The sequence below is a fragment of the Lissotriton helveticus genome, chromosome 5_1 (assembly GCF_964261635.1).
Source record: "Lissotriton helveticus chromosome 5_1, aLisHel1.1, whole genome shotgun sequence".
NCBI classification, from domain to species: domain Eukaryota; kingdom Metazoa; phylum Chordata; class Amphibia; order Caudata; family Salamandridae; genus Lissotriton; species Lissotriton helveticus.
The window spans coordinates 1674996043-1675012570 of NC_136065.1; the positions used below are offsets into that span (position 1 = coordinate 1674996043).

At 42.9% G+C, this 16528-nt stretch overlaps 1 protein-coding gene across 1 annotated transcript in view; it reads right to left on the reverse strand.

The window, feature by feature from the left end:
* Positions 1–555: 555 nt before the first annotated feature.
* Positions 556–16528, reverse strand: part of LOC144755713 (copine-6-like) — a 452209-nt gene continuing 436236 nt past the window's right edge. The window contains exons 16-17 of the mRNA XM_078644899.1: positions 4119–4355; positions 556–1934 (exon numbers count right to left, since the gene is read on the reverse strand). Of these exons, the coding sequence (XP_078501025.1) occupies positions 1809–1934; positions 4119–4355 (363 nt within the window). The 3' untranslated portion in view covers positions 556–1808. The remainder of the gene's footprint in view (positions 1935–4118; positions 4356–16528) is intronic.

The window sequence follows — 16528 nt, forward strand, 5'->3', positions numbered from 1 at the left end:
TGATATGTAGTGAATGATTTAGGAATAGTGAAAGGTATAGCGGGAGGAAGTAAATAAAGAGGAACAAAAACAACACACATGATGTTAGATGACATTTTGCAGATTCATGAGAAAGACAATAAGAGGCAGGCATAAGCTTCTGGCACAGATAATTCACTGATCCTTTTTATGTACTGGTGACCAAAGTCTTTAGAGCATACGGTTGGAATTTAAAATATATCTTGACAATGGATGTCTCATGGCCATGCCTTACTGATGCTGAGGGCGCAGGAATAAGAGGGGGAGGTATCCAGTGCTTGAATTAGTCTCCTGGCAGTTAGTTTATTAACAAAAAGGTGGTGCTGGATGGATTATATAACATTATTCTTAAATAACACTACCATAACACTGGATGAGATTGTGTTACTACTGAAACATACGTTTCATCATCATCTGTATGATCAGCTGCAAATGTTGCATGCATTGTACCAATAGCATTGTTCTTGAGAATGTCTGCACAGCCAGGGGATACTGACCTATGTGGTCAGTGCTTTAGAAATCCACGAAGATGAAGATGATTTTTTTTTAAAATGTCTTAGTGATAGGGTTAACTGCAAGTAATATTTTCCTCAATGAGGTTTGACTGAATTTGGCCTGAAGAATAACATATATATTGAAAACATGTTATGATCTTAAAAAAGGCATAGCCATTAGTAAACACCAGCAAACTCCTGCTTTACACTTGGCCAACAACAGAGAAGTCCCTGGTAAAATGAAACTATCTGAGAACCTTCTCAAAATGTGCCTCAAACAACTCCTTTGAAGGAGGTTTAACCCAAATCTGCTTGGAGAACCATGGCACCACGAAACTTCTGACACGTAGGTTCATCACATACAAACCAGGCATGAGTAGTCAATGATGAAACCAAAAATGGTGCCATCACTGTTTTGATAACCTCTGAGCAGCCTGGTGTCTGCCAATGTCTGGCCAATGCAATGCCAATGGATGCAGAATGTGCGGCATGCGCAATTACCACTCAGTCTCAAAAAGATGACAGTGCTTCTGAGGCCACTCCTTTTAGAACTGAATGCAACTTCTAACTGGTAATAAATCTCAATAAACAAGCAAGTGACTGAGAAAGTGGGAAGGAATCAGCAGCCCCAATACTTGATGAGTTTATGCTACTTTGCATGTGTCCTAAATCTTTTGCTCGCTGCTTTGAACAAAAGCGCCCTACCACTCAATGTAGTCTGACATTCCTTGATCCTGAGGAGATTCTTGACTTGAGCTACAGATTTCCTGTGGCTTTTTACCCTGTGTCCAGGTTTGAGTTTTGTCTGATGCGTCCTGGCTCATGTCGATACTTTCATCCTGTGTTGGGTCTGAAAGGGAGTTCCATCAAGCATTAGGCTATCCTGGGGAGCCAAATGAAAAAGTGACCACTCTGGGCACAAATACAACATGTTTCTCGACTATCTTCTGCAAACATTTAAAAAAAAAAGGAAGACCCACTGCCTTGGCTCCAAAAATTATCATGCTACTGTTTTTGCATTTTTCTCACTGTCTCTTGGCGGTTATTTGAAGAAAGTCCCAAAGAAGAATCTCAGTTTAGTAAAAATAACAATAGGCACATCATTGAGATTTCTTCCATCTCTAGGCCACCTCAGTCCATAGTCTTTTCATGCTGCTTGTTCTCCAGAAAATCATTGTGGAAGGGTCGGGCTTCATATTGCGTAGTTCAACTCACTGTTCAGAGTTCATTCATAAAGCGGCAGACTTGACATCAACAAACCGTGTAAACGGGCATGCACCAATGCACAGCCTAGTCTCAGAGGGGTGTCGGAGAGCTGCTGGGTTTGTGAGGATCCGGGCCGATGCCCTTGCTGGCATAATACTCCACCACCTGCTTCGGAACCTCAGCGAGGACACACTTGGCCAAAGCCGAGGCAGGAGCCTAAGAAGTGAGAAGAAATGACAGAGGAGTGGGAGAGGCGTTATTCAGAGGGACAGGATGATTAAGAGAAATCAAAGAAGTACTCAGAGAGACGAAAGGCACAAATTAAAGTACATAATGCAGTGAAGAAAAAAAGACTAGAGGAGTCATGAAAAGGAGGTTTGGGTGTGGTGAGAAAGTGTGCTTAATAAACAGAGAAAAGAAAAGACGAGCATTGGTAAACCCACTAGGCATGGCCTTGGCAAGTTGTTGCAATGGCTAATTTTTTTTTTTTTACTGCAAGCATAGACCATAAAAATGAAAAAAACCATGCCGCCTCCTAAATGTGGTAGCTTTGCAATAAGGATTCAACCATTGCATATTATTTGAATCCAAAAAATCAAGTGCTTCCTAACACGCAGATGTACTTAAAACATGTAATCAAACCACTGTTTAGTTTTAATGCACATCACAGAAAAACATGTACGCTGTATTTGGTATTTCAATTGCACAAAACCTACAAAAATCCTGCAGAGTGCTGTACAGTGTCGAAGACAAGCACAAAGTCAACGAGTGATAGGAGAAGTAGGTGGGTTATGGACGGTTAATATATTGTGAATTTGTGTTCTTTAAAGAGATGAGTCTTCAAATCTTGCCTAAGTTGAAGTAGCATTGGGACGATTCAGATGGATATGGGGATGTTGTTCCAGATCCTGGGTGAATAGATGGGAAAGGCCTGCTGCCTTTGTTTTTTCTTCACAATGTGATTGATCGGCAGGCCAGGAGAATAACTCCAGGAATGGAAGAATGGAATTTTTTGTCACCAAGGTAAGAACCCCGATCTGTTGTGCAGTAGTGGATACAGGCCACATCCCATTAGGTAGGCTTGCAGTGCAACCTGCATTTCTGCATCCAGACAACAGCCTGAAATACTCCATAGAAACATTTGTCATCTAGTCAACAGTAAGGAGGGCCAGAATTACTGTCAGTTTCTCCACAATAAGGTAAAGTGTATATTATTGTAACATAGAATGGCTTCAACAGTGCAGGATGAGGGCCGTGCTAGGAGGCACATACAAGCCTGAGGCTTTATCCCGGAACTCCTGCAACTGCACAATCATAGATTTGCTGATCAACTTAAGTGGTTTTTGTAAACCAACATTTGTGTATGTATTGTGCTGTTTTGTCTGATTACACCAGGAAATAATCCTTGCCCACACTTCTTTTCACATGGCATGCCTCATTTTTAGTTCAAGCAAAATACATATTGTGGATATACAAGTAACACAGAGTGGTATGCAGCCCTCACATTGCTTACCATTGGTTGGCTTTACTGCCACTCTCAGTTATCTGCATTGTATTCAATTGTTTGCCTTGTTCATCTTGGGTCTATCCCTCCCCTAGAGCATTGCTTTTACTTGTGACTTTCCACTGCTCATTTTTAGGGACCTACTTTTTTTTCATTCTTTTAAGCACACCACAAGAGTGCATGTATTTTCCAGCTTTCTCCCTAGTATTCTCTTGTCCCCCCCTCCATTCTCTGTGTTGCTTTGACTTGCCTTTGGCTTCTCCTCCACCCCCGACATGATGCACTCTCCCTTGGGTGCTTGTCACTCCAACATTGCTTTCTCACCTGTATGTATCTCCATCAGCTTCATATTGCTCTCTTTCTCTCTCTCACCCATTTGGTTTTCTCCCACGGTACTCCACATTGGTCAAACCCAAACCCTCCATGTTGCATCATGTTACCCCCGCTCTCCATGCTGCTTCCACCCACTCTGCCCAATCAGTGTTGCCTTCATCTCCTCCACGGGCCTCTTGTCTTGCTTCCACTTCCCTCCCCCATGCTGCTTTCCCCACTCACTTTCAAAAACAAAAAAAGGTTTTGTGCGTTTTTTTCTTTTTATTCACCGATCCGAGTTGGATTGGTAAATAAAAAGAAAAAAGGCACGCTTCTCATAATGCAGACAGGTGCATGTGTAATGTGTGTGCTTCCAAAATGACGTGGGTGACTGTGTCATAGGCTTTTTCTTATTCTTCTTAAGCCATGCTGCACAGCACTGGTAATGCTGTGCAACATCACTAAAACCATCAGCTAAGTCAATAGTTCCCAAAGATGAGACCCTTTGGCTTTGCCAATGCTTGGTTATACCCCCCACTATTATTCCACAAAAATGTAAAAGGGAACATTTGCAGACCACTCACATTTTTGAAGTCTCGAAAAGGCACAAATTGGACAATGTCCCTCGCGGCTGCCTCGCCCTTGGTCGAGTGGAGTACTCCATCGTCCCCATCCAGAGTCCGCATGTCCGTGAAGTCTGCATTGCCCACGCCCACGATGATAATTGACATTGGTAGTTGGGAAGCTTGAACAACGGCGTCTTTTGTCTCTGCCATGTCCGTCACCACACCATCCGTAAGTATTAGCAAGATGGAGTACTTCTGTGAGCAAAAAGGAAGATTTGAAAAGGTTATAATAAAGAGGCATACAACTAAGTTAGACTTGCCTTCACGTTGCAACACTTATTCTTCAGACCTAGTACAGAATCACGCTCTTTGAATCTCCACTGATGGTAGAAGGCCACAGCAAAACGGATGAACCAACTTTTTAACTTTCAGCAAAGTTTTTTTCTTTCAGGTCATAGAAGCTGTGATATTTTGTTAAAAAAAGAAATCTTGAATTTTACCACTTTAGATACAATGAACCATAGAAGATCATTCCAATCGTCGTAGGAGCTGTGATGTCGTAAAAATTAAATTACTAAAAAAGCTATTGACACTCTGCACTCCTAATTCTTGTATTCAATGAGACCAATGTTTCATTTGATCCTAATGATTGCGTGGTGCTGCCGCTCAAACTGACTGGCTCACGTCAGTGCACAACACAAAAAACAAACAGAGACTGTTTGAGAGCGACGCACTATTCACAAGCCCCCGTGGGATGCTCTTTATATAACACAATATTTGCCTCTGCTCAATATATATATTCACTTTTGTAAATCATAGCATGTTTTCCAAACTTATTGTCCATGCGGCTCTCAATTATTGCCACAAACAAAAAAGTTCAAATGCTTGAAGACGTCATATCTTTAATGACAATTTTCTTTCTTGTATTTTCTTCTTTAAGTACATTACATCATGTACACGAATTCATCTCAACATCATTTTGCAGTCAGTCCCAATGCATTTCGGTATCGATATACCTTCATCAGGGGAATGCTGAAATTTAACATAAACAGTAATCAAAGCACTATATTGGGGAACTATGGACCCCACCTCGTGTACATGCAAAACCTGGTGCAATTTTGTCTTAACAAGTACCATCTCACAACATATGCCGGTCCCTATGTTTCTATATAATCCTTGCAATGTGATACCGCCCGCATGCCTACCCAGTGGTTTGTTACAGACACATACTACTCAGATGTATCCATACCTGTTGATCTGAAACGGTTACTGGCCACTCTGTTGGGTGTGTCGAATTTCGAACTGTGAAAATAAAATCTCATCACTAACTGCTACCAATGTGCCATGTGCCATAAAACACTCCGATAACGGAATGCCGCCTACCTTTGGAGTCCTCCTGCCTTGAAATGCCACTGTTCCTCTGTCTCTACGTCAATCCTGCAACTTTCCTTCGATTCTATGAATAAAGAAACTCCGTTACTAGCTATTCTAACCCACCCTCCTACACAAAAGTGCTCATAGCGCAAATACAACCGACGCCTCTTACCTAACTCCTCTGCTTCCAACCCGTCTCTCACCGGCTCACGTCGTGTGTAAACATTTCTCCGTATCATAGAAGTAACCGCCTTGATCCTACTAGACACTAAAAACTGACTCCTCGCATCTAATGATAACGGGCGCCATCTTAAAATGGTGTTGGCTTGTGAATGCCTATACTGGCATATTACCCAACTAGTGATAACCTCCTGTGTTATGATGTAATAAAATAACTATACTTGGTCATGTTTGACCACATGTTTACTGGGTGGATGTTCTAACTAAATTGCGTTGCATATGATGGTACAAACAGTGTGTGTAAACGGACTCCTCTTATATAGTGGTAGCGGGTGCCATCTATAGATGGTGTTGGCTTGTAAATGCCTAAATTGGCATATAACCCAGCTAGTGATAAACTCCTGTGTTATAATGTTATAAGATAACAATAGTTGGTCATGTGTGACCACATATTGCTGGGTGATTAATCTGACAAAATGCATTGCATGTAATGGTAAAAAACAATATATATGATGGTGAAAAACAGTGGTAAAGAACCATATCTACATCGTACATGTTACAACATACATGATTATTACAGTTTATAAAAAGCACATAAATTCAATTTTATCATTGAGACCACATGGTTCGAGCGTATTCAGACTACGGATCCAATATGTTTCTCTTTGGGACAATTGGCGATTGGTGTCAACAAAAGAGGGGGGCAAAACATCCAACTACCCCCCCACGGAATAATCACACACAAAACCAAACGGACAAGGAGGGGAAAAGGTTCAAAAGAAACAAAGAAACAGGAGGAACTAGTGATGAACATTTCGGACTATCAATTAAGTAAACAAGAACTGAGGGTGTTGGACAAGGGCATGTCATTTGTACCTACGTATACTACTAACAAATTGGAGACGGAAGTCTCACTGTTTAAGTTTATGAGGAAACTCCGTTTGAGATGTTTTTTTCATACTCTTAGTCAAGACCCTATGGTTCAAACCACTACACTTGATGCACAACAGACTTTTAGACCTAAAAGTACATTTATAGCCCCATTTTCACATAAGACCCTAGACTTATTTGAAACTCTAGTCAAGAAGGATATAGGACAGGTTTCCACTACACGCAAAAGCAAGAACAATTTGGCCAAACAGGAATAAATGACGCTACACAAACTTGCAGAGAATGACACTTTGAAGATAGTACCAGCTGATTAAGGAGGAGCCCGGGTGGTGCTCAACAACTCTCACTATCAGGCTAAGGTTAAGCAGAATGTAACTGATGAGGACACATATATTCAATTGGAAACGGACCCAACGGTACGATTTCAAGCCATTTTGAATATCATCCTTGAAAAAGCACAAATGATGGGATGGATAGATGAGCAAACTAGGAAATTCTTGACAACACAGTATCCGAAGAGACCACACATATACATGGTGCCCATAATGCACAAGGACCCGGTTGACCCACCATTCAGGTCAATTGTGGCGGGATGTGGGTCCCTGCATGAACCTTTAGGCAAGTACTTGGATCACTATTTACAGCCACTAGTGCAACAATGGGGCACATACATACAAGACACGACAGATTGTCTCAAAAGAATCAGTGAAGTCAATATCACTCCAGACGAGTTAATATGGTTATGCACAGTAGACATAACAGCATTGTACACCTCCATCCCCCACCAGGAGGGAATGGAGGCGGTAGAATGGATGTTACTTAGACACGATTATGATGAAGGCACCAATGTGTTCCTCTTAGAGTTGCTCCATTTTTGCCTTTACCATGGGTATTTCAGATGGGAGGATAGTTTTTACCTACAGAGGACAGGAACCAGCATGGGGTTTACTGGGGCGCCGGCATTTGCCAATATATTTATGGCAAAGTATGAGGATGAAAACATTTTGCAGAACCCTCAATGGACACGACACCTAAAACTTTACGTCAGGTACATTGACGATATTCTTATGGTGTGGAACGGTTCCCATGATGTCTTAGAAAATCTTTTGACAGAGTTAAATGACTGTCATGATCAGATCAAGATAACTCATACCATTCATGCTAAAACCATCAATTACCTTGACATACTGATTGAAAAACAGGGTCAAGAATTGCACACAAGGTTGTACAAAAAGTCCACTGACAGGAATAGTGCGCTACATTATAGCAGCTTCCACACCATGTCCTTAAAAAACATTTACCTTTTTCCCAGTTCCTGCAGGCTCGCAGGATCTGTTCTCAAGAAACACAGGGTCTTCTAGAGATGGAAACCATGTCAAAGGCTTACAAGGACAGAGGGTATCCGGAAGAGGTACTTCAACAGGCCAAGCTTAAAGCTAGTCTCAAAGACAGACAAGAGTTACTAGAAAAATCCACCAAACAACCACTTAAAAGGGAGGTGTTTGTAATCAAATATTCCACAGCTTGCAGATCCATCAAGAAAAGTATTCTAAAAAGATGGGAGGTTATTGAACAGGAAGCAGATTTCAAGACAGTGTTTGTAGGCAAGCCCTTGTTTGCCCACACTAGATCTAAAAACTTGAAAGAAATATTAAAACACACACATACTCAAACAGGTACCGTGCATCATAGAGGTATGGTAAAATGCCACAATTGTAGCCATTGCGGCAATGTAATGGTAGGGGATGTTTTCCCACATCCACAGACAGGGAAACAGATTCAACTCAGACACACATCAGACTGTAACTCCAGTATGGTAGTGTATGCCATTAAATGCCCCTGTGGGTTGGTATATGTAGGGAAAACTACGAGGAAGGTTAAGGTGCGTATCACGGAGCATAAGAGCATGATAAGAACCAGCAACCCCAAATCGAACTTGGCCATGCACTGGAAAGAACGACGGCATACCATTCCACAATTGTGATTCACAGTACTAGAGAGTATAGATGCTAAGTTACATGCTGACACCAATCGCCAATTGTCCCAAAGAGAAACATATTGGATCCGTAGTCTGAATACGCTCGAACCATGTGGTCTCAATGATAAAATTGAATTTATGTGCTTTTTATAAACTGTAATAATCATGTATGTTGTAACATGTACGATGTAGATATGGTTCTTTACCACTGTTTTTCACCATCATATATATTGTTTTTTACCATTACATGCAATGCATTTTGTCAGAACAATCACCCAGCAATATGTGGTCACACATGACCAACTATTGTTATCTTATAACATTATAACACCGGAGTTTATCACTAGCTGGGTTATATGCCAATTTAGGCATTTACAAGCCAACACCATCTATAGATGGGACCCGCTACCACTATATAAGAGGAGTCCATTTACACACACTGTTTGTACCATCATATGCAACGCAATTTAGTTAGAACATCCACCCAGTAAACATGTGGTCAAACATGACCAAGTATAGTTATTTTATTACATCATAACACAGGAAGTTATCACTAGTTGGGTAATATGCCAGTATAGGCATTGACAAGTCAACACCATTTTAAGATGGCGCCCGTTATCATTAGATGCGAGGAGTCCGTTTTTAGTGTCTAGTAGGATCAAGGCGGTTACTTCTATGAGACGGAGAAATGTTTACACACGACGTGAGCCGGTGAGAGACGGGTTGGAAGCAGAGGAGTTAGGTAAGAGGCGTCGGTTGTATTTGCGCTATGAGCACTTTTGTGTAGGAGGGTGGGTTAGAATAGCTAGTAACGGAGTTTCTTTATTCATAGAATCGAAGGAAAGTTGCAGGATTGACGTAGAGACAGAGGAACAGTGGCATTTCAAGGCAGGAGGACTCCAAAGGTAGGCGGCATTCCGTTATCGGAGTGTTTTATGGCACATGGCACATTGGTAGCAGTTAGTGATGAGATTTTATTTTCACAGTTCGAAATTCGACACACCTAACAGAGTGGCCAGTAACCGTTTCAGATCAACAGGTATGGATACATCTGAGTAGTATGTGTCTGTAACAAACCACTGGGTAGGCATGCGAACGGTATCACATTGCAAGGATTATATAGAAACATAGGCAGCGGCATATGTTGTGAGATGGTACTTGTTAAGACAGGTTTTGCATGTACACGAGGTGGGGTCCATAGTTCCCCAATATAGTGCTTTGATTACTGTGTATGTTAAATTTCAGCATTCCCCTGATGAAGGTATATCGATACCAAAATGCATTGGGACTGACTGCAAAATGATGTTGAGATGAATTCGTGTACATGATGTAATGTACTTAAAGAAGAAAATACAAGAAAGAAAATTGTCATTAAAGATATGACGTCTTCAAGCATTTGAACTTTTTTGTTTGTGGCAATAATTGAGAGCCGCATGGACAATAAGTTTGGAAAACATGCTATGATTTACAAAAGTGAATATATATATTGAGCAGAGGCAAATATTGTGTTATATAAAGAGCATCCCACGGGGGCTTGTGAATAGTGCGTCGCTCTCAAACAGTCTCTGTTTGTTTTTTGTAAAAATTAAATTGCCATAGATAATTACTGTGCCTATAGCCCTCTTGTCTTCCCTTTCTTTACACATGGATATGGTACAGCTCAGTCCGATTCAACTTGAAAGAGAAAGGGATTGTGTGATTCTTCAACAATCTCATTTTTCATGCTGCAGGCAAGTATGACTTAATCATCCTTTCAATCTCAATCACAGTACAGAATCAAACCAAAGGGAGATTTACTCACAAGGTAAAGAGGCTTAGGGTCTGAATTACCTCAATCATGTTTTGCTTAGCGACCCAAGTAAATTTAGCATCTGGCCTATAATAAAAACCTTCAGATTTTTGTTTTGTGAATTCGGGAATAGTGGCAACTGTATTAATTGCAGCAGCTGAACTATTCATAAGAAAGGACAAATACTTAGGTTTTACAAAAAGTAGTTCCTAATTCCCTGGGTAAAGTAATTTTTATATCAAAGAAGTTTTGACAAAACTTGTCAATCCATCTAGAAGCTAGGTTTTAAACTTGTTTTCACGTAGCTCTTCCTATAAGCTTTACAAAAGGTTTTGGCATTCATCTGGTCCTAGGATCTCAGAGCATTTTTAGGTCAAGCCTAGGCAGCGCTCATGCACTGTCTGCAAGACCAGTAGTATTCAGTAAGGGACATAGCTCCCGCCTACTGCTTACCATTAGTTCAGCGCAGTGTTGGTCTTCTTTGCTGCCTCATAATTGGTTAAGGCAGCGATGCGTCACTTCCATTTTTTCCAGTGCCGCACCGGACAAGTACAGTTTTGTTATGCTTAGACAGTTTATCTGTTATTTGGGGGAACTTTTTTTTTATTGCATTGCTTCATGATTGTGTCAGTGCTCGGCGCACATCTGTGTTGTCACCCCCACCACCACCAGCCCGTCACTCCTTATTTGCTTTTTCGTTTTTTCTATAGCGTATGCAGATCTAACCTCTGCTGTCCATGGGGTAGATTACCTCATCTCTGATTATTACATGATTCAGTCAATTCCCAATAGTGGCGTAAGTATGTAAGAAGGTAGCCCAGCTTTTCACAATTTCTGTTGTACATACTCACTACCTGAATTCTCTCCTTGGTGATGGCTTTTCCCTGCTTTCTACTTTCTTTTCATACACTCTTCGGGACTGCAAGCATGAAACATAGACAAACCTAACCTTCATTAAACTTTTATGCATCTTTGTATTTAATTCAACCTGTCTCATAATGCATTATTTTCATCTCATGAGCTGCTGCAGGTAACGTCTACCTTGAACCGCATCAGCCAGCCTGTCACACGTAGACCCATTGTTTGTTTCTTGACCTCAGGTAGTGACCTCTGGGCGCCATATGACCCCACACCTCTAGGTGCACAGTCAGTGATCGTGCCCTAACAGCCATCTCCACTCCCGAAAACTCCAGCAAGGATCCTGTATGCCCAGTTTGTCTCCTGCATGCCACATCGTAGTGGGGGAGAGGGTGTTTCAGGCTTTGGCAGTGAGGTGAGAGAAGGAGTGTCCCCTGGAGTGGCAGTGGGGAATGCATAGTATCTGTGCGAGGGGAAGGTCATCGGAGGTTCCTGGGAGGTCAGCGGAAATTAAAGTTGTGGTTCATGCAAGTGGATCCTAGGTCATTGAGGGAGTGGGTCAGAAGCTTGAATTGGCATCTCTTCTGGATAAGGAGTCAATGTAGGTCCTTCAGGTGCTGGATGATGTAGGTCCTCTAGGGTAGGCTGAGGATCAATCTGGCTGCTGCTGATTGTGCACCCAATGTTTTTTGGTGCAATCTATATAAAAGTGTTGTGCTTTCTTAGGGTCCAAACAATGGAGCCTCTTTTCCTCTTTAGAGGGATGAGGTGGAGCAAAGAATGTTGGAAGGGCAATAGTCTGCCCAACTTGAAATGTAGTGACCAATTTTTGGCAGAATGGAAGCTTGACTCCTCAGTACTAGCTTATCTAGGAAGAATGTTGCATAAGGTGGGTTGAGGAAAAGACCATGCAAATCTTTCACATGCCTAGCCGATGTAATGGTGATGAGAAAGACTATTTTCAATGTCAGAAGTCTTAATGGACAACTGTGCTGTGGCTAAAAAGTGGTGCATATCAAAAAAGTGAGAACTAAATTCCCAGTCCCACTGTGGCATCACAAAGGGTTTTGTCGGAAATAAGTGATGCAAGCCTTTAAAAACATTTCTTAGAACAGATGATTTAAATAAAAAAGGATGATCTGGCAACTGCAAAAAATCCGGAAAAATCAACAAATAGCCTTTAACAGTGTCCCAGGCAAATCCTTGCTGGGCCAGGAGAAAAAAACAAAAACACTTTATACAACTTGGCTTGCAATAGATCAATTTGGTGGAAGCTGCACCAATCTGTCACAACGGCTTGAGTACACAAATTTGATAAAGGGAATTTCCACGCATGAAGATGCAGATTATGCAGCCCAGCTGCAAGAATCTGTCTGGATGCTCCACTAGAAGATGCTCTCAAAGAGACAGTTTGGTTGGAGGACTGATGACTCATGCTCAGGAGTTCTGGGTACGAGACTCTCCTGGCCCAATCTGGTGCCACAAGGATGACTTAGGCTTGGTTGATCCTGATCTTCTTCAGAATTCAGGGCAGGAGAGGTAATATGGAAAGGCATAAAGGAGTCCTGAGCTCCACTCTCGGTGGAATGTATCTCTGAAAGAGAGAAGCCTTAAGAACTCTAGGGCACAAAAGTGCTGACATTGCGTGTTATTGGCGGTGGCAAAAGGATGAAGCCAGCATTCTTCCCAGTCTTGGAATATGCCTTTTCTGATTTAGCACTTCTCAACCAGAGACCAATCTTTTTGGAATAGGAAGGAGTAGGCCTCACCCATATCATGTGGCCTGGTTCACCATAGGCAATCTCACCCCACCCTGGTAGGATAATACCACCGGTGGGAACTCGACCTCAAAACAAAGTGGGAGTTCTTAGATATAGTACTACTTGACTATGAGGGATACAGAAAAACTGAAAATACCTAGAGGTGCCAAGGTTATCGCCTTAATTTTGGGGAGCCTCTGGTATGTATAAATACAAATGCTCAGATAGAACGCAAGCGCAGTGAGTCAATCCATATACATTACACCAACATGTTCCGGCGCTCATTAGTTGCCAATACAGGTCACAGGCATTCATTTGGGCCAGGGTTCCCTAATGGACCCGACTTTTCACCATCTAAAACAGTGAGTGTTAATAACAAGCTGAGTTCTACTTTGTTTTTTTATCAGTACCCTAACTTAGGGGATACCATCTACCCAGTCTGGGAGGAGACAATGTCCTCTGTAGTCACACATTCGTCTAGAGGCCCATCGTGCCTCTTCACCTAATGCAAATGCCTCACCCAGCCACTGAGGAGAGCCAGTCTTCAACAGATACTTGTCGAGGTAATGGAAGACTGGTAACCCCAACCTATGAAGGTGTGCTGCGACCCTTGCCATTGCTTTCTTAAACACTGAAGATGCACTTCTAAAGTCAGAAAGGAGTGCTGCAACCTGAAAATGCTCCTGGCCCACCGTGAACCAAAGGTAGCGCATCGATGCTTATGTACGAGGATATGTAATAAAGCATTGTGCAGGTCCAATGCCACCATCCAGTCTCCGGAGTCTAGGGTAGACAGGACCTAGGCTAGAGTGAGCATCTTGAATTTGTCCTTCCGCAAGAAGGCAGTAAGAGGGCAGAGATGCAAAATCGTACATTGGTCTCTGTCCTTCTTTAGAACCAGGAAGTGGCTGGAGTAACACCCAGGTCGGACTTCTAAAGCTGGAACCCTCTTTATGGCTTCTTTGTCCAAAAGCGCCTGCAGCCTCCCTGATGGCCGAGGATGGTGCCGGGGTGGAAAGAAATGTTAAGGCACACCTTGAGGGACAATTTGGAAGACCCACTTATCTCAGGTGGTGGCATGCCGCACCTGTAAGAAATGTTAATCCTGCCTCCGACAAAGTGGCTGTGCACCAAAAACGGTATACTAAAATGCTATTGCAGTTGTTCGCAGCTGCAGTTGCTGGAAGGGTGGAGGACTGAGCTAAACATTGTCTCTTATGCTCTGGGTGTTGTTTTTGTTAGCCGCAACCTCAGTCTGGAAGGCCTGCTGGCCTGGCAGAGGAGTCTGGTGTCGGCAAAATTTGAAATAATTTCCATATGGAGGGGGCAAAATAGCTGGTTGAAATCCCTGGTGGTGTTAGACAGACCCAAGGAACCTGCAGTGGCCTGGCTTTCCTTAAGATGTTCTCAGGCTTAGTCAGCTTATTCACCAAAAAAGGCAAGAGCCGTCAAATGGAATGTCCATTAGAGATGCTTGGACATCCCAGTAGACCTCAAATAGAAGTGGTGCTGAAGTGTCACACTCTTACCCATCGCACAACCAAAGCAGATGGTTGTGTCCGAGCCAGAGCAAAAGCTGTGGTGTCCCATTGGGCATGGGATTACTAGCTTAGAAGACAGCTGGCATTTACTGATTGCACAGCAAGGCTCATGGAGGGAAAGATTGGTTTACCAAATGTCTCTATTCTCTTAGACTCACAATCGGGGGGTGCTGGAGAAGGTATTGGGATTTACCTTACTTGTGGGCGCCTGCACCACCAAGCTCTCTGGCAGAGGATGTTTTATGAGATAGTCAAGATCACCAGGTGACGGTCGATAACACCGAGCGACCTGCCTATTAACTGGTGGTACTGAACATGGCGTCACCCATGTGCCCATAAGGATATCTGTGAGGGCCTCATTAATTTGTAATAGAGGTTCTGTATGTTCTTGACCAGTCTGGAGTACCTATAACATAGGTCTTCACCTCCATAGTAGGAAGTTGTAGGTCTAGTACTTCTGGTGCACCTGCTTAATTACAGTGAAGAAGGTGCTTTCTTCAGTGACTTGGCCAGGAGGAGAAAATAGGCCAGTATCTGGAGACGTATGCAGGACACTGGCAAGTTGTACTTCTTACCAGTTTTCCTCATCATATTGAGGAACAAAATCATCCCCCTTATCAAAATTGTCATTGTCCGAATCAGGTTCGAAAACGCTGCAAAGTCTAGGCCTAACTACGTGGTAAGTGCATAGTATCAGAATCAGTAGATGGCCTCCTGGCTGTACTCCAGTGGAAGCAGGGCATAGCCTCGGTCCAAGTTATTGTGGATTCTGCTCAACAGGTTGCAAATCTTCCTTTCCTTGCCGGCAGTGTTGGCACCGGCATTGATGCACATGGAACTGAAACAGCGGGTAGTGTCGGAACTGAAGTGGGCACCGGAGCTGGTGCTCAGCCCGCAATGGGTTCAAGGAACACAGACAGCACAGAAGGTTGTCCAGCTGGTGGAAGCCTGACTAGAGGCCCCTGTGGATCCTTGGGTCCCAAGGCGCACCAACGGGAACCGGTAAAATGCCAACAATGCACAGCATGGCATCCCTAAAGGCCTCCACTTGCTGCAACATCACATATGGACCTGGACATTCAGGATGCATCAGGACTAGGCTTGGGATCGGCTCCGATGGTGCTTGGGAATGAGACCGGGTAGCACGTTGATGCCCTCACCCCCTCTCTGGAATTCGAGGGTGGAGGGAAGGGGTCAATTCCAGCTCTGATTTCTAACACTTCTTCTTGGACTTACATGAAGACTATGATAATGATCTGCTGTGGGAATGATTCAAGTAGGGGGAACAGGATCTTCCTTTCGACTTCAACAAGTCATGGCATGGACTCTTAGTTTGTTTGGCAACATACATCTTCCCCTTGCAGCCCCATCTGGCCATCAGATTCATCTGAGTGCAGTTCTCTCAGTCCCAGGAATCGTGCTCCGACTCCAGGCATCATTGACACACTTCATGAGGATCTGTCTCTTTACAACTGTTCTTCCACAGCTTAAAACCTGTTGTATTAGGAGTTGACATTTTCTGTTGCACATTAGACAATGTTTGTGAAAAGGACATGATAAGAATAAGCAGTAGCTCTGGATTGCATCTGAAGGCACAGAAAGATAGGAACTGATGTCAGCGTGCATTGGTTGCACTTATTTGCAGATCCGCTTATCACTGGAGCGGAACGACGTTGGTGGAGATTCACATGACACCACCTACTGATATACAGGAGAACTGCTTTATTCTGGATCCAGTCTGACATCTGGGAAATTTTTATAAGGTGAAAAATCTGTGGTTAGAAGTATCCTTCAGAACATATTTTTAACAGCTGCAAATTCCTGGGGGAATTAAAACCTCAATCTTATCTACTAACTAGAAGATCCTCAAGCAAACAAAATACACAAAGAGCTCGGGGACAGTCCACCTAATTACAAGAGTTGCTGGCGAGGAGTGAACCTAATGATGATGCCCTTCACCCAGTGTGGGTGGAGGACTTGCAACCTTATAAAGGAAGACCAACTCGGGGACCTTCCTAAAAATACGATCTCCACAGACATGGGCGAATTAGGAAGTA